The sequence below is a fragment of the Xenopus laevis genome, chromosome 8L (assembly GCF_017654675.1).
Source record: "Xenopus laevis strain J_2021 chromosome 8L, Xenopus_laevis_v10.1, whole genome shotgun sequence".
Classification (NCBI taxonomy): Eukaryota; Metazoa; Chordata; class Amphibia; order Anura; family Pipidae; genus Xenopus; species Xenopus laevis.
This window is the reverse complement of record NC_054385.1, coordinates 81,717,779-81,742,110: the sequence shown is the minus strand read 5'-3', so window position 1 is coordinate 81,742,110 and position 24,332 is coordinate 81,717,779. Positions and strand designations below refer to the sequence as shown.

At 37.6% G+C, this 24,332-nt stretch overlaps 1 protein-coding gene and 1 pseudogene across 1 annotated transcript; both read right to left on the bottom strand.

Moving 5' to 3' along the window:
• Positions 1 to 177: 177 nt before the first annotated feature.
• On the bottom strand, positions 178 to 16,562 carry cyp46a1.3.L (cytochrome P450 family 46 subfamily A member 1, gene 3 L homeolog). Its single transcript, NM_001110749.1, is given in 15 exon segments — positions 178 to 528; positions 1,342 to 1,408; positions 3,401 to 3,489; positions 3,967 to 4,077; positions 4,780 to 4,864; positions 5,002 to 5,074; positions 5,919 to 5,981; positions 6,552 to 6,708; positions 8,143 to 8,253; positions 9,589 to 9,727; positions 10,462 to 10,548; positions 12,552 to 12,622; positions 14,369 to 14,450; positions 15,464 to 15,541; positions 16,418 to 16,562. Coding segments are annotated over 15 exon segments (1,515 nt in total). The 5' UTR covers positions 16,555 to 16,562; the 3' UTR covers positions 178 to 363.
• Positions 10,559 to 12,545, bottom strand: LOC121397085 (annotated as a pseudogene).
• Positions 16,563 to 24,332: the final 7,770 nt, after the last annotated feature.

The window sequence follows — 24,332 nt, the reverse complement described above, 5'->3', positions numbered from 1 at the left end:
GATCAGAGTAACCAACATGCATGGTTCCTGTTTATAAAGCTGTGTAGCACGTGTAACATAAATACACCACATAGTAATATCTAAAGGCAAGTCTTTGCAGAATAAAATCTGCCATATTCATAAAACTGTGTACAGATTTTCAGTGTAGAATAAGTTTAAAAGGCAGCAGGTTGTGTGTAAATTTGCAGGGTTTTTTTTTTATGAATAGTACAAAATGCATTTTCACATCAGATCAACTTCTGTTTTAGGCTATGTGTTAGACAAAAAAATACAAAAATCAGCTTTTTTCCCTCATTACAGTCAAAATCAGTCTGCCTTGGTATGGAGGAAAGTATTTATATTGTTTCACAGCATTGCAAGTAGCTATTTTGGTGCAGCTGCTTTATTGCTTGTTCGAGGCCTCAGTCTGCATATGACCCCATCCAGGGGTCGGAGAGTACCTGTGTCTAAAATCTTAAAACTTTGCTCTTCAGCCAGCTCAAACTCATATCTCTGCAGGAGCTTTGCCATTACTACCTTGGCCTCCATCTGTAACGAAAGAAGAGACATTTTTGAGTTGGGAAGTGATTTTTGTTGCATTAAATTATTTCAAATAATTTGTGTTCTATGCCCCAGACAAACAGAATGAAAGTAAAGCACTTGTAGAGACCCTGAGAGTTAGACATTTCTCAGGCAGTTCCCCTTTGTATTTTTGGACACCTAAAGTGGTCCTTTGATTTGCCCATTGTAATGGAGATAGTTTAAGGCTTGTCCACTAGGTGGCAGGGTTTAAGTGTATAAAAGGGAGAGCACTTATGGGCTCAGGGCTCTCTTCCTGGATCCTACCTTGCAACAAGGTTGGTATAGGATCGGTTCTGGGCAGTTCCCAGGCCTGTTAGTAAAAGTTCAGCATAGTCAGCATTGTTATAGTTGCCTGAACAATTCCTTTAAAGGGGCAAAGTGGGCAACTGCTCGGAGTTGCCCACAGCCCAAGGGTATCTGGGAGGCATTGGTAGCAAAACATCTCACAATCACACTCTCTACTATTCTCAGGCCCACATACATACATAAAAACATACTAAGATCATTTAAACTGAAATAATTTTGCCCATTTTTCTATTTTCAATAAATACCTGAGAATTACTCTGCTACAACTGTAGGTAATGGTCTTTACAAGCCTTATTTAACTTGTAGGACTCACAGTAGTAAAATAATGTTGGTTCACAATGCCCCAAATTTTTTCTGTTAATATACTTGTTAAATATTCATTTTGTGCGATGGGGTTCTCAGATGCTGATTTAGGAAACTTAAACGGCTTTATAAAATGGTACTTCAATCATTTGCTCTGTAATATCTACCTACCTGTGAAAAAACCTGTCCTATACAGGATCGTGGTCCCAGAGAAAAAGGGAAATATGAGTAATAAGGTCTGTTGGGAAAAAAAGAGACAAATCAAAGATTTTAGAAGGATAATACAGCAACTGGAAAAATGCATAAAATAATACTACATTTTACAGTGCAATATTCATTAGACGGTAATAACATTGAAGACTTTGTGCATTGTTCTTAAAGGAATTGTTCAGGGTAAAAATAAAAACTTGGTAAATAGATGGTATATGCAAAATAAAAAATATTTCTAAAATAGTTAGTAGCCAAAAATGTAATCTAATGTAATCTATAAAGGCTGAAGTGACTGAATGTCTAACATAATAGCCAGAACACTACTTCCTGCTTTTCATTTCCTTGCTTTCCACTTATTGGTTACCAGTTAGTAATCAATCAGTGACTCAAGGGGGCACATGGGTCATAACTGTTGCTTTTGAATCTGAGCTGCATTCTAAGGATCAATTGCAAACTCAATAAACAACTCAGAGTTAGAGAGCTAAAAAGCAGGAAGTTGTGTTCTGTTATGTTAGACATCCAGTCACTCCAGCCTTCATACATTACATTTTTGGCTAACTAACTATATTAGAAACATTTTTTTTATTTTGCACAGCCTATCTATTTACCCAGTTTTTATATGTACACTGAACTGCTCCTTTAACAATCTGCTTAAAGATAGCATATTTTTTGCTGCTAAACTAATCACTAGGGGTGTATTTACTCAAATTTTTTTAAAAACAAAGTCGACCATCCACAACATCCACTCATTTATCAAATAATCAATTTAAAAAAGTCAATGCGGGGAAATTCTCTTCAAAATAAAGTAAAATTTTCTCTAGTTGCCACCCAAAAATTTTTGTATTATCGTATGATACCCAGGACAGATCACAACATTTTCAAATTGTAAAAGGGACATCTGCCATTGACTTCTACGTGACCTTGACAGGATTTAGCTTGAGTATTTTCAGAATTGGATTTTAAGCAGCTTTGGGGTATAATAAATTTAAAAATAAAAATTTTAAAAAAGTTCTTTTTCTTCTACAAATTTGAGTTTTCTCCTTTAAAAATGTCACCAGAAAACACTGAGGTTTAATAAATAGGCCCGTTTTATTATATGCACTGTGCACTTATGCAATCTCTTTCCCACTGTTCCACTACATATTTTATTGGGTCCCAAATGTTATATTAATAACATGCACATGATATATTTTTGCACGAAGGAAAAATTATTTGCATTGTGCATATTTTTTCTGTTACCTTTATTCCACCAATGTTTTTTTTTACAGCACAGAGTTTGCATGGTACATACAGCATACCACAGCACAACACAAGCATGACACTAGACCTTAAAATGAACTTTTGGTATAATGTAGAGATTTCCTGTAATGCAGCTGCCGGGCTCCGAATTCTAACAGATATCTGGTTGATAAGGCTTAATTACTTTAGGTGGGAAGTCAGAATGGAAAATGAATAGTAGAGAGGCCTGATAAATAAGCAATAAAAATAAATAAACTGAATGCTTACATTCAGTCTGTTGTTTGGTTTTTTCCTGCTAAGAAGACAGAAAATTGTAAAACCAACGACATGAAGATAAATTTAAAATTTCCTTTGAATACACCTCTGTGTAGCATACTAAAAGTGTATTTGAAAGTGAACTTCCCTCTAAATGGAGTGACATGCTGGGACATGGCAAGTAAGTAAAATGTTTAGTTACGATGTGCTTCATCCATATAACAGTTCACCAATCAACCTGGCTAATTTAAAAGATGTGTGCCTTATTAGTAGTCGATTATAACCCTCTGGATCCTGGGACATCGATATATAGTTGTCTGGTCTTCATAGTGCTGACATTATGAATTTACTCATCATGAAGAGCAGGAAGCTTCATTTTCAAAATTCCATCCCCACTTTGAGCATTGAAGGGCAGTTCTCTACTGTTCCCATACAAGTGATTGGTCTGGGGAGGCGTGGGAGTGTGGGAGGAATTTCAGAACTGAAGTCCCTAGAATAGCTTCTGCCTAAGTTCTGTTGCACTTACTTTGGCGCATCAGGGCTGAATCTGTCTGGGTTGAAGGTAAGTGGATCTGTGTGAAACTCCTCCATCCTTCCCATGATATAAGAGTTTAACTGTAAAAGGACAGAACAGAGATTTAGATCTGCAGGAATGGTTGAATTAAATATAATTTCTACAGAGATAACAGATAGTGTTAACTACTAATGTCTAATGAACTAATTTTCAGGGTAAACAGAATGATTGCAGGCGGAATCACAATGGACTGTCTATCTCACAGATGACAGGTGGATATTAGACAGTGATGCAGTGATTAGCATTGCTTCCTTGCAGCGCTGAAGTCCTGGGTTTCATTACAATCAGGGCACAATCTGAATCAAAATTTCTATGTTATACCTGTGCCTGAGAAGGTTTCATCTGGGTCACTGCTTTCTTCACACACTCCAAATAGGCTCCTGATAAATCTGACCATAGTGTGTATATGTGGTATGGATAAGATGCATTAGGGGAGACACTGATGATATATAATCTAGATTTGTTACAATTTAGAGTAAAAAAGCAGCACCAGGCTACCCTAAAAACTTTGACCTTACCATCATAGTTACATTTGCTGGGATCTTAATTCCATCTATTATCATGTCCTCCTCAAGCCACCGTGATGTGCCTGGTGCTGTAGGGTATAAGCGCAAACTTTCTTTTAGGACCTGTATGGGAGATAGATGCAGATTTATGAATTTGCACAACTGTTCTCATTATTCATTATTTTCTTTTATATTCATTTTTATTGGTTATTAACAGACAACATATTACATGCATATAGGCAGAATATTTTGTTATAAGGTAACAATAGGTTTTATAACAACATATGGATTGACATATTTCCTCACATTTAAGAAGCATTTTGTTTCATCCAAGTGTCTAAACATGTTATTGTAAAATGGATCACTAATTCAAATATTATTACCATTCTTGTTTAGCCAATAGTTCCACTGTTTGATCATTCATTATTAAAGCATGATAACAACATTCACATGTTTAGCAGTAATTGTATTAAATAAACAATATATATATATTACATTTTCTTCAGTTTTCTCCCGATTTTCATGCCAATACCACTAATAGCAGAGAGTGATGCTGCTGAAGCTATTTACAATAGTTTACGTGGATTATATTGCACATTGTATATATAATGAATACACTGTTAGCATCATAAAGAACTTTTGTCACTCTGCAAAAAGTGTTCTTACATCAACACCATTAAATGACATAATGTATATACAGTTCTGTCATGGCACAGCATCCATGCCTGAATTAAATCCCATATTACAATGCTCAAGTTATCTTCTATTATAACGTTTGGACCTTCTTTGCACTCCATAAAATTGCTGTTGAAGTGTTTACGGTACCTGGGACAAGTACTGCAATTTGCCAAGGTCTTCATACTCAATGTCTCGCTTTGATCCTATGACTTCGTCTATTTCTGCTTGGGCTCTGAATAGGCATATTTAAAAAGAACAATATTTTTTTCCAACATGATACAAATACAGTGGCTACTGTATATATTTGACAAAATCAAAGCTTGCCAATCCAAAACAATCACAACTAGTAAAGGAAAACTCTTGACCCACTTTTCTAGAATCTCTGGATTCCGCCCCAATTCCATCACTGCAAATGACAACTGGTTGGCGGTGGTTTCTTGGCCTGAAAAATAGATAGACTTTCTTCACATCATTGCCATACATCAATCATCATACATTCTAAGTTTTGATCAAACAATACTTTACGGTAGAAAATGATGACATTAGATTTAGCAAGCTTGTCCCACACTGGAGCAATTTGTTCAAGTGTGAAAAGCATGTTGACTGAATTATTAAACCCCATTGAACAGAATAGTGTACTTCTGCTTACGGACATCAAAGCATTCTGATGAATTGACACATTTATAGAAAATGAGCAATATAGGGAGTAAATGTTCACACTGAAAACACGCATTCGAGATTTCACTAATAAAGTTGCTAATGATTTTCATATTTTTCCATCTGTCACTCAAGTGGAGTCACACTTGCCCAATGTTTTTATTCCAGACCACTGCAAATTACCCCACAGTCCCACGGTCACAGAACAGCTCCGCAAAGGTGGGTAGATTTAAATAGATGTCAGCACAAGCCCATTACCTGACAGACTAAGAATGCCTGATTAGCCTCCTAGATAGCAGAAAAAGTCTGGTTTAGAGATCAGTAGAGTAAAGATCAGTATTTATTAGTTAGTTAGTTGTCTTAGATGTCCTTGGAGCTTTGCACAGTAGAGAAATATTTTAATATATTTGAACTCTTGTTAATAGCTAAGAGGTTGCCTCTAATAGCCTAATATTAGCCATCAAATGGATCTTGATCTACTGCACTGAGGTAACCCTGAGATTACTGGCAATATAATTACTGACCTTATTAAAGCAGGCACACTGGCAGGTAGTTGCTGCAAGATGCTAATGATTTAGTTCTTAAATATGATTTACCCCCAGTAAGAAAAAGGTTAAAAAATGGCAAACCTGCAATGAAGAAAGTGACAAAATTGTCCAACAGAATTTCAGGATCGCATTCTTCTTCCAAAGCTACAGAAAGACAAAATGAGACTATTATTGATATTTGATACTGAGGGATTGAAATGCACCTGAAATAAGGAAATCTGCCTACTAAAAAAGCCATAACTTAGCATCCACACTCAGCACACTTGCTCTCTTACATATTTGTTCCTTTTATTCCACCTCTGTATTCTGGGTAAAGGACAGAGGAAACCTGTGCAGGATTAATTACAGGAATGCAATCAATCAAGGGAACCAACTTTTTTTTTAGGAAAAAAACAGCATCCCATGGTGCACACTGAGAAAATATGTGATATTTATGTGATCAGACCTAGCTCTGACTTCTATAAAAAATATATCTGTAAACACCTGCATTGTATCGCTATGATGTATTTTTTTTTAAAGCCTGAGTATGAGTATACAGCATTTAATGTTAGCATGAGAGAGAGAGTATTTGTGTGCTTGTTTTTTTGGGGTCCAGTACAAAGCATCACTAGCAATGGTGGGGGTAAGGCCTCACATTTAAATTAAATTATGATATACAACTTAACTCAACTGGAGGAATTGCAGATGCTCAGTTTTCTTTAATAACCTGCATACCTGCTCCCTTCAGTATCTGTGTCAGTACGTCCTTTGGAATTTCCTCTCCATCCTGTATCTGCTTCTGTCTCCTTTCAATACATTCCTTTCCTGTCTGACGAAGGAGCCTTATGCTCGCCTGCACTTCTCTGATGAACCCTCTCTTTGCCAGAGAATACTATGAACAGAAAAAGACAAGTTTCTAATCAGAACAAATATATTGTAATTCATATGGTACTATAAGATTCAAATTTTCCTTTTTCCTTCACTAATAATCCAGAGATTAAGGTGTTGGAGCAGGTTTACTCTAGAGCAGATTCCTGATATTGCTTAATTGTCCATAACCATATTTAATAATACATTCATAAATTGGTAATGAATACTATTTTATATAAACTCAATCATATACATATACATATATATATATATATATATATATATATATATATATATATATATATATATTTTCATTAGTGTGGTCATTGAAAGTGGTGCCAAAAATATTGGTAAGATTTATAGCAGATACAGTTAATCTAAATGGGCCCAGAAAACTTGCAGCTCTGAAACTGCCACTTATCGAAAGACAAATCTGTCTCATAGCACTTTAGTAAACATGTGAGTAGAATTAATTTTGTTGCAAAAGAATTCGCAGCAATATTTGAGATGGGTTCTAGACCAGGCAGTGGGCATCAAAACATGCTGCATTTTATGTTTTTAAATTGGTTTCCAATTTTTGTTGCTTTCCAATGTTTTGGTTTAATGAAGGCCATTATTGTTTTCAAACATTTGTTCCAGAATTTTGTTTTACCTTGTGATTCTGCCTTTAAGGGACCACTGAGTCTCAGTGGGTTTTAGATATTCAGGGAATAGGGTGAATAAGCAGAAGGACTATAATTAGTTTGAGGAAGGCTTAAAGGGGATGTCCACCCATGAACTGTATTTTGCATAATAAAAGTAATTGTAATTATAAGCAACTTTCAATATACATTCATTAAACATTCAGTAGTTCCCTTCTCCTTCTATTTACTGCTGGTTTAGACTCCTGCTGGTTTACAAATCTGCACTCACTCACTCATTTCATTTTCTCAAGAGTCAAAGCCAAAGAGCAGAAAGGGATAAACAGAAACTGATTTAAACTACAATTACATTTAAAAATATCTTACAATTACAATTTTTTTTTGGTGGAGGGCCCCTTTACTAAAAGACTAAATGATTGCTGATACAGCAGAAACTACTGAGTAGCTGCTCAACATAACAATTTGATGGGCCAAAAAGGTAGTCAAACAGGTCTTGCAACATATAAATTATTATTTATTTATGGATCCAGAAGAAGTAATTTAATATGGGTAATTTTTCAGTTGTAGAGTATATAGATTCTATTTCATCTATGAATTTTTGTCAAATGCTCAAGTAGGATTGATGTATTTAATTTCCTTTTGTGGTTCCTAATTTCCTTTTGTGGTTAACTATTCATCTGGGACTACTTGGATCTTGTATTCAAACCATAATCATTAAGGGCCCTTTGAGGTCACTCATCTATCCTAACCAGACTAGATGCTTTACCCTTCAGTGATGGTGAGATACCTTTTTCTAATTGTTACAGAATACTTACCCTCACCATTGGATTCCGCATTTCCACTATACCCTTCATAACCAATGAGATAGCTCTTGGGAACGGTGTTCGATCATCGTTTAGGGAATTCAGTTCCATTCCAAAAGCAACCTGTAAATTATGAAGAGAGTCAAACCTGAAGTGCATGGTACTATTTCATTCATATACTTTATTTAAATAAAAAGTCTAACAGTATATGTCACCACCCTCTTAAATGAGTGCTGTGGTTGAAATATTTCACAGTGTAAATAGGGTTGGCTGCCTCCCTATGAATGAGTCAAAGGGGCAGTTTTATCAAAATGTGAGTTTAGAGCTTAAAGAGGAACTTTCACGAAAATTAAAATTTAATATAAGCTTCCTCATACTGAAATAAAAAACTTTCTAAATACAATCAATTAAAAATGCTGTACTGTTTCTGAAATAATCAAGTTCATCTTCACTAATTCTCTCTCAGCATCTGTTTCTCTTCATGCAGGAGTTCGATTGACAGTTAGATCCAATATATCGTATAGGGGGCTTCCTTTTGCCTACAAGTTGTATTAGAGCTCACTCTATTAAAATCACCAGACATCATGTCTCTCTAAATGAAGGATTTGTGCAAAAGGCAGTTGTTTGGTTAGATTTTGTTTGTACTGGAATCAGTTATTTGAATGAGCTCTAATTCATCTGCTAGGAAAGGAAGCCCCCCTTTCAGATATATTGGATCTAACTGTCAATGACTATCTAACACCCAGCTGCTGCATGAAGACAGAATGGAGAGAAACAGATGCTGAGAGAGGGCTATTGATCATAAACTTGATTATTTCAGAAAGGATGAAGACTAATTAATTGTATTTAGAATATATCTTATTTCAGTATGAGGAAGTTTATATTACATTTTCATTTTCGCAATAGTTCCCCTTTGATTAATAAAAAAACTAGCCCACGTCCAATTCATTCCTATGGAATTTTTAGACGCGTATTTATCAAATTGTGATTTCCAACTTCCACCCATGATAAATACAATTTTAAAAATCCCAATGGGGTGAATAGAAAGTGGGTGAGTTTTTATTTATTAAGCTCTAAACTCACATTTTGATAAATCTGCCTCTTAAAGTTAAAAAATGGTTCATTTGTAGAAAAAAACAAAAAATAATAGAATGAAACCAGAAAAAAACTAGTCAACCATTTATCAAAAGAAAAAAATCTGAGAATTAAGCAACAACACACAGCTTGAAAATGATCCAGGGTGTCACTACCTTGCATAGTGTACTTAATTCAGTCTTTGTAAAGGACCACCAGAAATATTAGTAATGGGTGTGGCAGGGATGCCTCGTTGTGATAGGGTTAATTTTTCTTCCAAGTAATTACATGGCAGCTGAGAGCTAAGCTGTTACTGCATGTAAAAAGTTGTGCTCCTATATCTATGGGCTAATTCCAAAGTGATTTAGTGATAATTATTAATACCTTGCCAATTACATCCAATGTCAGTCTGCTGAGCATGTCATGCATTTTAGTCTCACACTTTCCATCTGCTTTCTCCATTAGTCTCTCCATCAGCTCCTCTGCTTTTTCATTAAAGGGACCCATTAACCCCATCAGGTAGCTACATAGGCAACAAATGTAAAAAAAGAAAGACAATACATTTTGGTTAGTAATGCCCACTTATACTTCGTTTACTTAATCAGTAATCCTGCCCCAAATAAACAGGTTTGTCCAGTAAACTAAAATCAGACCTGTCTGTTTCTTAGCCATTTTGGTTTTATATACTGGTAGACAAACTAGCCAATGCCAATGGATTTTTAAAAAATATGTGTAGACAAATCTATAATATATATAAATTAAGGTGAAGATTTACAATAGGTTTCCTGAAATTTTCTTTTTGTATCAAAACAACTTCACTGACTTGGTCACCACAAAGTCAAGTCACATTCTATTCTATGGCCAAAAATCTTGCAATTCTTCTCAAAATTGTCCTGTTGGTACTAAAGGGAAATTGAAATGTACATCATTCAGAAATCATAGTTGTGCTACTTACAGGGGTCAGCATTCATTTTTTAGATTCTCATTTTTTGCCAGTACTTTTGGATCACTATTAAATTCCAATTTCTGCTTAAAATATATGACTAAAACAGCAAAGCCATATGACACTATAACATTAACAATGTTTGGCAAATTATTACAACCCAGCATGTATCATAACATTGAGGAATAGACTATTTTATTTTTGCCTTTTAAATAATATAGTAAAAACAATATTATGGCAACTTGAGCAACAGGATGAAATAATAAGAACAACTATAAATACTATTTTCTTGTAAATTACTGCTATACACTTACGTTCTGCTGAAAGCAGGATCCATAATTCTCCTCTGTTTATGCCAATGATCATAATCTCGATCAGTCACTAAACCATTCCCCATGAACCTAAAGGAAGCAATAGTTGAGAGGTTACTTTCAAGCTTCTATACACAGAATGTTCCCAAACTACATGTATTTCTCACACAAGGCCACCAAAATTCTAACTTATTCCATTACCCTGCCAAGCAACTCACTAGCTGCTCCAGCTCTGTTAACCCAATCTGCCAGTCAGTACACTACAAATTAATATTTAAAGCACTATTACTGACCTTTAAAATGGGTCATAACTTTCTCCAAGTCTACTTTTGTAATCTAAAACTATTCTCCATATTGTAATTATTTACAATTTTTCTTTGCCCATATGCAAATATAAACAACACCAGTAGCAATTTTTTCATTGGTCAACTACAAGTTAGCTACATTGGTGAAGTTTGCCATGTTTGTTACTAATTTAACCCAAATATGTCACTGTGATCTGACATTCCTTATGAATCATAGTATGCCAAGGTTTTCTGATGTTATGGCCTTATCTACTGAAATGCTATAATATGTCTTTACATGTTCAGTTTTTGTTGTGTATAAAAGCCAATAAGTTATAGTTCTGCAATATTTCACCTGCATATTATAATTAGTGATGGGAGAATCTGTCCCTTTTCGCTTTGCCGAAAAATTCGCAAAACAGTGATAAAATGGCGAACCGCATTGAAGTCAATGGGCGGCAAACTAATTTTTATTTGTGCAACAATTTATACACGTGTCCTTTCCAGGCAGTTACAGTTGGACTTTTCCGAAGTATAATTCTGTAAGTGGTAAAGAGTGGTTAGAAGCTGGAAATGCCCGCTGATATTGCCCCCACCACCCTCCAAAACCCAAATGAATGCCTGAGGGACTCACCTCACTGTTAGTTGTGCGCAGTTGCTTCGGGGGGCTGTACAGACAGGAGCCAAAGGTTTCTTCTATAGTGGAAGCTTCAGGGTTCGGTGCTACTTCTGTGCCAGTGAAGGGTCTGATGTCAAACAGATTCCCTTGCTGGCTGCTAATAAGCCCTCCCCCTTCCCCCAGCTCGGAGATGAGGGGCACATCCCACCAGGACACTTTCTCCTCCCAGGAACTTGGCTGCATGAGCTTGGAGTTTATTGGTGGGGTGGCTGAGGTGACCAGGAAAGTGATGGTGGCTTTGCTAGATAGAGGGAGTCTCCCACTGTCATTCACACTCACTGTGGCCCTAGGTCAGCTCGGCATTAACCCCTTCATCGGCATCTTTAGCTTTAATCTGGGTAACCAAAAAGTCATGCAGGGCTCTAGATGGCACCTGCGGATCCATTGGACAGGGCTGATTGGATGATCACAGGTGTGTTATTGTTTTGGTCCGTGATCTTCACCTTTATGATCGCGCTGCTTGTGAGCTGTGGTGACCCTCCATTATTGCCTGGATTTTCAGGTCCAGCTGCTTGAGAATCTCATGGTTAAAAGTCTGGCATAGACTGCGCAAGTCGCAGGGTCCAGCGATGAGTAGGTTGAAATTGGAAGACTTTGTACACTGGCCTTGCAAAAACAGGGGCATTGTCATTCTCATCACTAACCTGAATGGAGTACTGCATGACCGTTTTAAAAGGGGGTAAACCCAGGTCTACAGCCACCACTGTACTCTGCTATCTTCTCTGTACTCTGCAGCCTGAAATGATTGTATCCACAGAGCGTGGTGCTGATCAGCGCTACAGAGCTCTCTCTGGCAGCTACCTTGGTGATGTAGGTGACCCAGCACTGACAGAGGTGAGGGGTTGATGCTGATGACAGGGGTGTTATCATTCACATCAATGACATGCACAGGAGCATCCTTCATGAGCTCAATCGTGACCATTTTCCTCTCGAACACCGGACTGTTAAAGTTCAGCAATTGCACATTAACCATTGCAATGCCAGAGCAGGATGGGCTCCCCCTATTCCCCACAATTTTAATATTTTAAAGTAAATGTTTGCTTGGTTATGATTAAAGTTCCTGGAATGAGCTGTCTGTAAATTTAAAGATAACATACATTTCCCAACCTACCCCTGTGCTTGTTACATACCTCACTCCAAACATGTTGGCAATAACATCGTAGAACCGGTCCTTGGTGTATTTTGGTGACATGAGAAGTTCCTGAAAACAAACAAAAGCGTTGAGACGAGGAAACAAAATAATTTTGAAATAAATAACAGAATTTTGCACTAATTCTGCACAGTGAACTTTGCAATTAGAAATGCAGACTACACAGCACAAGTATAGGATCTATATTTGGAATTCCTGGAGTTTTTCAGATTCTGTATTTTGCATCACCCTAAGTCTGCTAAACAACATTTAAGCATTAAGGGGGTAACTTATAAAAGGTCAAGTTTATGAGGTTTTTTTCTACCTCATATAAACTCCCAACCCGAATGTTTGCTTACTTATGAAAAAAACTGAATGTAAAAAACTCAATTGAATGCAATCGGGGGAAAAAAACTCATTATCGGCTAATAAAACATTGAATACCTCAAATTGATTGAGTTTATAAGTGAAAACCAAATTTAAAAAAAACTGAAAATCATGAAGCCAAAAAACATCTTCAAATGGTCCAAGGGACCTCTGCTTGACTTCTACATGACCTTGACAGATTTTAGCTGGAGTATTTTTGGATTCTGGCTTTTAGCAACTTCGGGGCATAATATATCTCAACTATCAAAACTAATTTTTCTGGAAAAACACAACTCAACCTTTAATAAATAACCCCCTAAATACATTCATTTGTTTTTAAAAATGTAAATAGTTTAAAATGGACTCTATGGTAGATGGTCTTTCCATAATTCTGAGCTGCTTGAAATTGGGTTTCTAGATAAGAGATACTATACCTGTGCTTATAATATAATAGTGGACTGAGGGTGTATAGTTTTATATAGTTTTTTTTTTTTGAATATAGCGGGCTGTAAAGGAAGTGTTTATTTGGAAATGTACTTATTTTATACTAATTGAGAATTTTAATTTGACATAAAATGAAAAGTATTGTGTTAATAAGAATGTTTGCATATACCTGAATAACACTAATCCCAAAAATGATTTCATTAATTAGAATCTTTAACTTACAAGACCAGATGGTGACATCTGGTGGAACTTTTAGATAACGGCAAGTCCTACTGCACCTTTAATAATGTCACATTGTGTGTTCAAGGTGGAGAGAAAAGTTTGTTGTGCACAGTTCAATTAGTGAAACATTCTCTCACAATAGGTAAAACATTGATCATGTGTCCACTGACATAGGGTTGCAACCTAGCTAGGCAATAAAGGCAATATATATAGGAAGGCTGATATTTTTTCCCATAGAAGGTAGCAACCCTACTAAGATAATAAATGTTTTAATAAGGACTTGCTGGTGGCAAAGCAAGGAAGACAGTTCCAGCAGTTAATACTGCACATTACATTGGCACTGTATGGCACATAACAATGTAAGCATTAGCGCCATGGCACATGCAACTGTTCAATGGGTTTGTTCTCTGTGTTTTCTACCCTAAAATCAAGACATGCTTGTTTTCTGGTGTTTTAAGTCCCTGTTCCCTTTACTGATTAGCACCCAATACACAAAATAACTGTGTGAGCCATGTACCCCTGGCACCCATATCAAAAGTGGAGATATATCTTACAAAGGCAGTGCTGTATAGAACAAGGAATGGTGCTGTTTGTAAATAAGTTCTTCTCTTTTAACCCATTATAAATACATTTTCACTTAGTAAATGTTACATGCCAGAAAGATTCTTTGAAAGGAAACTTGTTTGAAGACCAGTGAAAATGCCCTGATACCTACTGTTTCAGCAATCTGATCTGGAAAGAAGTTCTCTATTTCACTACATACTAAAAGGTTGTGTGAGTTCATACCTTCACTGCTTCAGGGCTAACAACAAGTATAATGGCCCTATGTAATCCATTAATACGAATGACTGGACCATACTTCTGAACCCTGTAAATAAAACAGAGGTGTACTGTGAAGTAGCTGTAGTCAGAAGTGATATGTAAACTCTGCAATCCAGGATAGGTTTCAATTACGTATGTATAATGCAAGCATGTATAGGTGCACACACTACATACAAGTGCATTGCAGGTAGTTTTGACCTACAATATCATTTACTCTACTCTAGTAAATCTTCTTCTTTATTTCCTCTATCTCAGGGCTGTCCAGTTGAATGACTGCAGGCAAGATGTGGCCCTGCAAGGGCAAGGGATTTTTATGCCCCCTAGCGTACTTAAGAGCAACACTGAATTATTAAATGTATATAATTTTAATAGAATCTGAGCCTCCGATATGTGGTATGTCAAATAATCGAATCACTACATGTAAAAAAGTTGGACAGCACTACCTGTATATTGTGTGTTACTGACTGTGCTAGCAATGTAGTCTGATATTGGCACATGACTTATTATTGGCCAAGCCAGTAAGGCCTTTCTGTAGGACCAAAATAACGCACTCCTAATTAAAATCTGATAATCGCAAGGAAAGCTGAAAAATTCCTTCTGACCATGGCCACATTAGGCCTGGTATATGCACCAGCTCAGGGGGGGTCTGCATGAGCCACTTAATTATTAGTCTGGAGGCCAAAGTCCTGGTAATTTAGTCACCATAACAGAAGTGTGGTTCTACCTGTGTATGACCAGATTTCATTGTTAATAAATAAGCAAGACAGCATGGGACTATGACACTAATTTAGTATAAAATATGCAACAGACAACAGCTTCTAATTAATTATATTTGTCCCAATATAAAAAAGTCTAGAATAACTTTATAGATAGATGATACCATCCTAGCCTAAAAATATTGAAGAATTTGAGCAAATGACCTTTATAGACTTATGATATGTCATTGGAGTATGAATGTCAGGTACTCTCAGGGCACAGATAATTGCATAAGGCAGCAATATCTTATCACGAGATAATTGCATAAGGCAGCAATATCTTATCACGCTCATAGTGACTTACAATTCCAGAAAATGATCATACATCAGCAAATTGTTTTTCATCAACCGCAGCATTGTCGGTGAATGTCCCAAGAGAAAGCTAAAAGCAAAGACATACAGTGCTAGTGATTTGTAATAAAAGTATACTTTGAATAAAGCAAGCTGAAAACACGCATCTATCAGGTTCAACCTTTCTCCTATTATGTCTAAATGAAACCTGCTGAACTGGAAACTACATGATGACATACAAATTTTTAGAGCAAAGGTTTTTTTTTTTTCAAGTTGCTGAGGCTTGTTTCTGATTAGGAAGGAAACTTTCAGAAGGGTTAGTTTATCATTATATGAATTATGTAGACAGTAATATTCTATAAAAATTTGTGCAGCAAGTGTCTGGTTACCAGGGGCAGCAAAAAGCCACCACTGGTAACTTTAAGAGTCAAATTTCCGTTTTTTAAATCAGAGATTCTGCTCTGCTAATACAGTGCAATATTGCTCTCTACATTAGTAATGTAGCCCCCCTTCATTTGCCAACACACACTTATTAGTCCAAAACAAGAGGATGGTGATATGGTCGGTAACTGGTAGCACTGGGCAGGTGGTTCTTATTCAATTTCTCAGGGCTTATTTAATAGAGAAATTCACTTAAATGTTAGGGTCAGGGAAGAGCTGTCACCAGGGGAAACAATCTTTTAACACATTTTTTTCACGGAAAGCAACAATGTTAGAACAGATAACTTGTCATTTCTCCAACGTGTAGTAGAATTCTGTGAAAACAAAGAATTCAGTAAAACAACAGGCACTCTAATCTCTAGATGTTGTGATAAAAACAACTGAATGTGACAGTATTTCCTCCGTGTACAAGGGACTGCTGTTTCTGTGTTACATTATAGATAACAGAGATATTTTGCTGGGTGAGAGACATGTAGCAGTGTACTGAGGATTTTCTGTTATACAGCCCTCTTACACAGTTTCTCACCTGTCTCTGGGGGGTCCTGGGATGTGGTCATACTTCATATGAATATACTGAATATATCCACAGTACAGGAGGAAGCAGATCAGAGCCAGTGCCAACAGCAGGAGGGTTGCCCAGCCGATGAGAATCCACAGCCCCATGATCACTGTGTGAGCCAGTACTCAAGACAGTTGTTTGTGTGTTCTGTTTGACATTAAGACAAGCTTGGAAGGGCAGGACAGTAGGCTTGGCTTTCACACCAATCCGGAAGTAATTTTGTACAATAGCAGCAAATGCTGTCTCCAGTTACTGCGGAGGCCTTTTAAAGGGGAAACACCATGCAAAAATACAGGGTTTGCCCAATTTCAATTTAAATACAGATTCCACCACAGTTTCCTTGCCCATAAAATCTGCATTCCTGTATAGGTTGTCTGCTTGTCTTATATTATTCTCCAATATGTATAAATCTACACTGTGCTGAAATCTCTATGCAGTCTTCAGCACACCCTGCATGGCAGGTTTTATATAATATAAAGTGGAATGTTACTGTGTAGGCATAAATGGCAGGGTGTGACTGGGACAACAACACACAATAGTACATTTTAGAAAGGTTTCAAATAAAATATGGTAAAGAACCACTATTTGTGACCCTCCATAGGGAGAGTATTGCTGAGAAATAAAATCTATTATTAACTATTATTAACTATATTAATTATATAGCTCCAACATATTTCACAGCACTGAATAACCTATATTTACATGTGTTAAAATGATTCATTAACAAAAAAAACAATTAAAAGATCAACCCCCCCTAGAATAATAACAAACCTTTGTGCCCAGTTTTGCCAAAATTTATTGTCTTAAATGATGTGATAAATGATGTGCTTGAAACACTTTATTCACTGTCAGTTATGGTTACATGGAGAGGATTAGTTGACGTCAGTGATATGATATAAATTCAATAACCAGAGACACGCTGATGCGCCATTCACCTACACTTCCTAAAGGGCCATGAAGATTCTAATGTCATGGGGGGATGTGAAGTTTATATGGACAGTCACATCACCTGATCACTGAACTCAACAAAATCTAGTTAATGCCTGTCAGGAACTGTCATCACTGTCCAACTAGCCAATCCCAGTGAGAGGCTGCCCCTGAGGGTGGGGAAAGACAATCAGGAAGTGACTTCTCCCTGAGAGAGGAAGTGGGTGGAGTTGTTGACACAGGGAGACTCAGGGGCACGGGTGGCTTTGGTCCCGCGCTGCACAGAGACTCATAATAGTGTGACAGTGGGAACTGGAGGTTATTCGGGTCAGTGCCAGTAATCAAGGCTGGATTTACATAGCGGGCGCCCCTAGGCCCGCTGTCGTTCATTGCCCTTGTCCCCTCCCTATTTGCTCAAATTTTCATCATCGGGAACAGAGCAATGGGGATTGGCACACGGGAAATTTAAAAACTATTGTATCTCTTGCACATCCCCAGTGTTTCTGAACTAATGTGGGTGTGGTTGGGCAGCATGTTGCTCCCCTAAAATCCTGCCACCCTAGGCCCGGGCCTTGGTGGCCTATCCACAAATCCGGGCCTGCCAGTAATGGGCTGCTCCATAAAGCCCACACATCATCCCAGTGTGAGAGCAGAATAAGGGCAAAGTGCTGCATTTCCCCTGCCTTCATCTCCATATTACCCTCTGGGATTTCTACTACCAGCACTATATTTGACTGTGTCCAGTCTGTGCCCACATATTGCACTACCCCTGTGCTTGTCACGTCTTGAGCAGAGACTGTGGAACTATACTGTTTTCTCTGTGGAACTATACTGTGCAGCCTGTACATGTGCTAGATTACAGGTCAGAGTGAAACAGCTTGCTGCCCCCCTATGGCCACTGGTTAGAACTACACCTCCTAGTCACCATTATCACCATCTGAAGCAAGATTCAACTCCCTAATAACCATACAGAAAGACTGACGTGTGGATTGTAAATTGTTGTTGCTGCTATTTTGTCATATATCTGTTGGGGTGTGTTATTCATGCCACTGTTATCAACTCACCAATAGTTACATTCAGTTCACATATTTCTACCACTCTTCAATAAAGCATTTCTGCAGCTACCCTTAGGAGACTAATCAGCAGGTAACTCTCAAATGCTTTATTGAAAATAGTGGGAGAAATATATGAACTGAATGTAACTATTGGTGAATTGATAACAGTGGCATGAATAACGCATCCCAACATATATATGGCAAAATAGCAGTACAGGCTACACAGTATAGTTCCACAGTGTCTCCTCAAGACGTGCCAAGCACAGGGGCAGTGCAATATGTGGGCACAGACTGGGCATAGTCACATATGGTGCTGGTAGTAGAAATCCCAAAGGGTGATATGGAGATGAAGGCCAGGGGAAATGCAGCACTTTGCCCTTATTCTGCTCTCACACTGGGATGACATAAGGGCTTTATAGAGCAGCTTATTACTGGCACTGACCTGAATAACCTCCAGTTCCCATTGTCACACTCTTATGAGTCTTTGTGCAATGCGGGACCGAAGCCATCGTGGCCCTGAGTCTCCTTCAGTTTCCCTGTGCCAACAACTCCACCCACTTCCTCTCTCTCAGGGAGAAGTTACTTCCGGATTGTCTTTCCCCACCCAGGGGCAGCCTCTCACTGGGATTGGCTAGTTGGACAGGGATGACAGTTCCTGACAGTCAATGACTAGGTTTTTGTTGAGTTCAGTGATCAGGTCATGTGACTTTGTCCATATAAACATCACAGGGAATTTTTATATTGTGAATAAATTATTTTTCTGATTGACTTAAGACTAAAGCTGGCCATAGACACAAAGATCTGATCATACGAATCGAGGATTCGTACGATTTTCGGACTGTGGAAAGTCCCAACATTTTTCGTCCGGCGGAGATCGGTCGTTTGGTCGATCGGACAGGTTAAAAGATTTCTGTCGGCTGCCAATAATTTCTCTGCATGTATTGCCGATCATATGATTTTCAGTGGGAGACTGTCACTAGCTTTTGTCGGACATAACTTTAGTACGATTGCTGTCAGGGACAGAACATTGGCTGATCTGTTCTTTTCTACTTTATTTGATCGGAATGGTTAGTGGCAGGTCGGGAGATGGGGAAGTCCGATCGTTTGTTGATTCGTATGATCGGATCTTTGGGTCTATGGCCAGCTTAAAGTACAGTATACTGTTTTTGAGTAAATAACCTCAATGAAGACTAGCAGTTCTAATCTCCCCTTAAAGCAAAGTTTCAATGGAAGGAGAAAAATCCAAATTTATGTCAATGATATTAAAATAGCCTGTGTTGCTGTTAACTGTTCCCATACCCCCTGAGGGAAGATGGACCATCTGACTGAGATTTACCCAACCTTTTGCACATGTTTGGGTAGGTTGTGTATTATTATAGTTATTTGAATGTTTATCTCTACCACATGGGGCATGGAGGAGGGGTAACTGGGATCCTGATTTTATGACCATCCAGCTTAATATGTTTTTTTTTTTTATACCTATTACTGCAAAAAGTGAGGGTAAAAGGTTTGATCCCCTCTTGCTAACTGATATTTTTGCAGATACTGATAAAAGCATTATCCCTTTCTCCTGTAAGACAACTAAAAAAATTACAAACATATATACAGACTTATATATACAGGCACATGACATAAATCCATTGAACAAGGACAAAAACATGTGACAAAAACACGTGATATTTCAATTGACCCTTATAGAGGCCCTGTCCTTGTGACTATGTGAAACTTCCTCCCAAGATTCAGTTTTGTATTACTTAAACAGGTTCTTTTGCAGCTTTTGCCAGTATTTTGCAGAATCTATTCTTCCTTCTGTTTAAATGCCCAGATCCTGCTGCAGCTTTACAGAACACAAAAATCATAAAGTAACGGATACTTTTTAGCATTTGGGACTACATAGGTCCCTGCTTCAGGTATATTATAAAATGAGATAGCATATGAAAAGTATAACCAGTGGTCTAGACCAGTAGTTGGAGTTTACTTTTAACATTGAAAGCAGTATAGTCCTGTAACAGTTTTAATAAAGCTCAGTACAACAATGTATTTCTTATATGTGAACATTTAAATTCTAATCAGCATGCAAATAGATACAGTGCTGTTTTTGTTCCAATATGGGTATGAGTTGGTACACTCTCTCCATTTATAACTCATGGTGCTTGAGTCCTGAAGCAGGCAACTAACCCCAGACATGCAAAATGTCCATAAATTCCAAGTGATACTGTAATGTTTGTTAACAGAAATGTATAAAGGCTCAATAACCATTGGTACTTCCAAGACTTCTTCATTTATTTAGTTCCTCTGGACTGTAGGAAGCTTTATAGCCTAATCAAAAGGTCTAATTTTCTATAAGAGGAAAATGCACCTATATTGCCACACATTCATATCCTATAAAGAAATGGCTTCTGCCTAGTATATGTAGCACCTAGTTTATTTAATATGAATAAGGTATAGTGTGTAACTGAGAATGGCCAGAAGTAAGGTGCAAGGTTCACTGCAAGCTGACCCCTCATGTCCTTTTTTTCCCACCAACAAATTGCACCAAATAGGAAGGTGTCTGTCTAGGTGCTATAACACAGGTGACTCGTGGAGGAACAATTATGCTGGAATTCAGATTTAAAAAAATTCTCCAAGATATAATGGATTGCATTGATTTTGGTACTCTTCTTATTGTCCTAAATAAGTAAAACTAGGTCTTCCTTATTATACTGTAATTCAGGTAGTAAGAGCTCTTAAACCATTGACGATTTAAGAAACAGCAAGCGAATGCAGACATTTTACATCTATAGGAATAAAGATATGATTATTTCTGTACTCATAACTTAGAGCTAACCAAGTAACACATGGATTGTCTAGAACTGGTAAAAGTTTTTACCAGCATTAGCCAAAAATGAAAATTTCCTGATGAAAAAAAACATTAAGCAATTCCAGCAAGCAGTGACATAAACATAAGTTCATAGGACCCAGAGCACAGTCATTTTTATAGTCCTCTCTTTTCCATACTGTTCCATACTATACTCATTACCAATCACCAAATCTGATCTTAAAGTTATATTCCCTGCTAATAAGCTGGAGTTCAACAGACAGTGCAGTGCAGCCTATAGCCTAATAAAGTCCATGACTTGTGTATCCTCAATGCCCGTGAGCTTCTTTCTTCCCCAATAACTTACAAAGGGGCAGATTTACTAGAGGGCGAAGTGACTAACGTTGACGAAAATTCACCATCGTGACGTCATTTTGTTATTTTGCCGATTTACTAACGGTTTCAGGCGTAACTTCGCTATTGAAGGAGATAGACTCTAGCAGTAATTCGCTCACTTACGCCTGGGGAAGTTGCTAAGATGCGGATTTTACTGAACGTTACCTCTTGTGCCAGACTTGCCTACGACACCTCAGACCAGGCAAAGTGCAATAGTGAAGATAGGACTTCCTAAAAAAATAGTTGAAAATTTTTCTAGGTCCCAAAAAACGCTAGCGACTTTTAATTTTTCAGCGTGATAGGCTGCAAAAGATCGTAAATTTTTTTTGGAGTACCCGGCTTCCCCCCTACATTTCCTAACATATGGCACATAAACTATAAACTGGACTCATGTGTAGGCCAATATAACAAATTTATTTTATTTTATTAAGGTTTCCCGGACTTGTATAGTGTAATGTATTGGCTGCAACATATACGACCATTCAACTTTAACTTCCCACCGTATGCAAATTAGCCAATGTTAGGGCAACTTCGCTTCGCTTGCCGCAGTAACGCTAGCGTTACTTTGCCAGCGTTCGGTGCCCTGGAAGCAACTTCGGATTTTAGTGAATTAGCGTTGTCCTGGCGAATTTACACCTGGGGAAGTGTTGCGATGTGAGCAAATCGGACACTAGCGCAAATTCAGCGCTTAATGAATCTGCCCCAAAGAATGTGGGTGGAAATGGGGCAGCTTTGTTTATTGAGCATTTAATATGAATAACAATCCCTTAAACATACAATTTATTAACCACCATAATCATTTTGATAACCAATACATAAACACATACATAAACCATTGCTGGTTGCATTTAACCACAACAATGTAACATCCTACCTTAATTTCGAACCTCGGGCTAGTTACCAACACCCTACATACTGTGGCACCTAAACGGGCCTAGCCCCCCAAGGTGTAGCTCTAACTTTTACTACCTCCTGTTTACTTTCCCTTTTTTGGCTGCACCTAGTGCAGCCCACCACGCCTCCATATTGCTGTGACTACATAACACTCACTGTCCCATTCATCCTCTTTTGTTTCCCCCTGGGCGGGTGGGAGGAAGCTGTCTCCAACCATCAGGTAAAATGTCTGCCCCCTTACTTTAGCCCTACCTTAATATGGCCTCTGTTGCTCCTCTTTCCCTTGCCTTGGCTCAGAACTACAATCCCCATAATTCAACACCCTCCCCGTAGGGCCCTATTCTTACCCTAGTCATGTCCCCTCCAATTAACCCTTTGGCCCTCGTTTCAGGGGCCCCTGGACCAGGAAGTTCTACAGGCTGCCTACAGCTACGAATTACTAGTCTGAGCAGGCCTGGAGGATACTTAGCTTGACTGGATAAAGTATAGGTCAGTTTTACAGTCAGCACCAAAGGGGAGCTCTCTCCCCTTTAAAAATTGCCCCAACATAGACAGGGTATTAAGTGGAGAGAAGGATATTTGTTAACAAGTGCATAATCTGTAGCATCCAAGCAATGATGATTCCTCTTTATCTGTACTTTGTTCTGTTATGGACATGGCAGCTGGAATATGTACATCTTCATTGTACAGATATGGGATCTGTTATCTGGAAACCCATTATCCAGAAAGCTCTGAATTAAGGAAAGGCCATCTCCCATGGACCCCATTTTATTCAAATGATCCAGATTTTTAAAACTGATTTCCTTTTTCACGGTAATAATTAAACCCAACTAAGATATAATTACTTATTATTATTACTTATTGGAAGCCAACCCAGCTTATTGGAATTATTTAATGTTTACATGATTTTCTAGAAGACTTAAGGTATGAAGATCCATGCTAGAGCAAAGGAAAGGCGGCACTCCGGATAAAAGATGATGGTTTATTGCAATAGGTCATAGACTAACATCGCCTGATGCGTTTCGAGAGCACCTCCCTTAATCATAGGCTTGAAGATCCATATTACAGAAAGATTTGTTATCTGGAAAACCTCAGGTCCCTAGCATTCTGTAGTGACTTTTGTTTATGGGTGGGAAGTGGGATGCCGGTCTTCATTATTTTTTTGGCTACCTTAAAGGGGTGGTTCACCTTTACATTACCTTTTAGTATATTATAGAATGGCTAATTGTAAGCAATTTTTCAATTGGTATTATTTTTTTATAGTTTTTGAATTATTTGCATTTTTCTACTGACTCAAATTTCAAATGAGGGTCACTGACCCCATCTAAAAACAAATACTCTGTAAGGCTACAAACGTATTGTAATTGCTGCTTTTTATTACTAATATTTCTAAACAGTTCCTCTCCTATTCATATTCCAGACTGTTATTCAAATTAGTTGCTAGGGTAATTTGGACCCTAGCAACCAGATTGCTGAATAAAAAACGAAATAACTCAAAAACCACAAAAAACAAAAAATTAAAACCAATAGCAAATTGTCTCAGAATATCACTCTCTACACATCATACCATAAGTTAATTTAAAGGTGAAAAAACACTTTTAAACTTTTTTTTTTTAACTGTAATACTTATCAAATATCCCACTGAGGTTGAGTTAAAAGTCTGCTGAAAATGCTTGCATTTACACCAAAAGATGTCCTTACAATAAGCCGGTTCTTGTATCTAATACATATGATTTATGCCACTTTATTTATGTTGCATGAAGCCATGGAAAAAAATGTGTATTTATAAAACTCTACAAATATTTTTCATGTT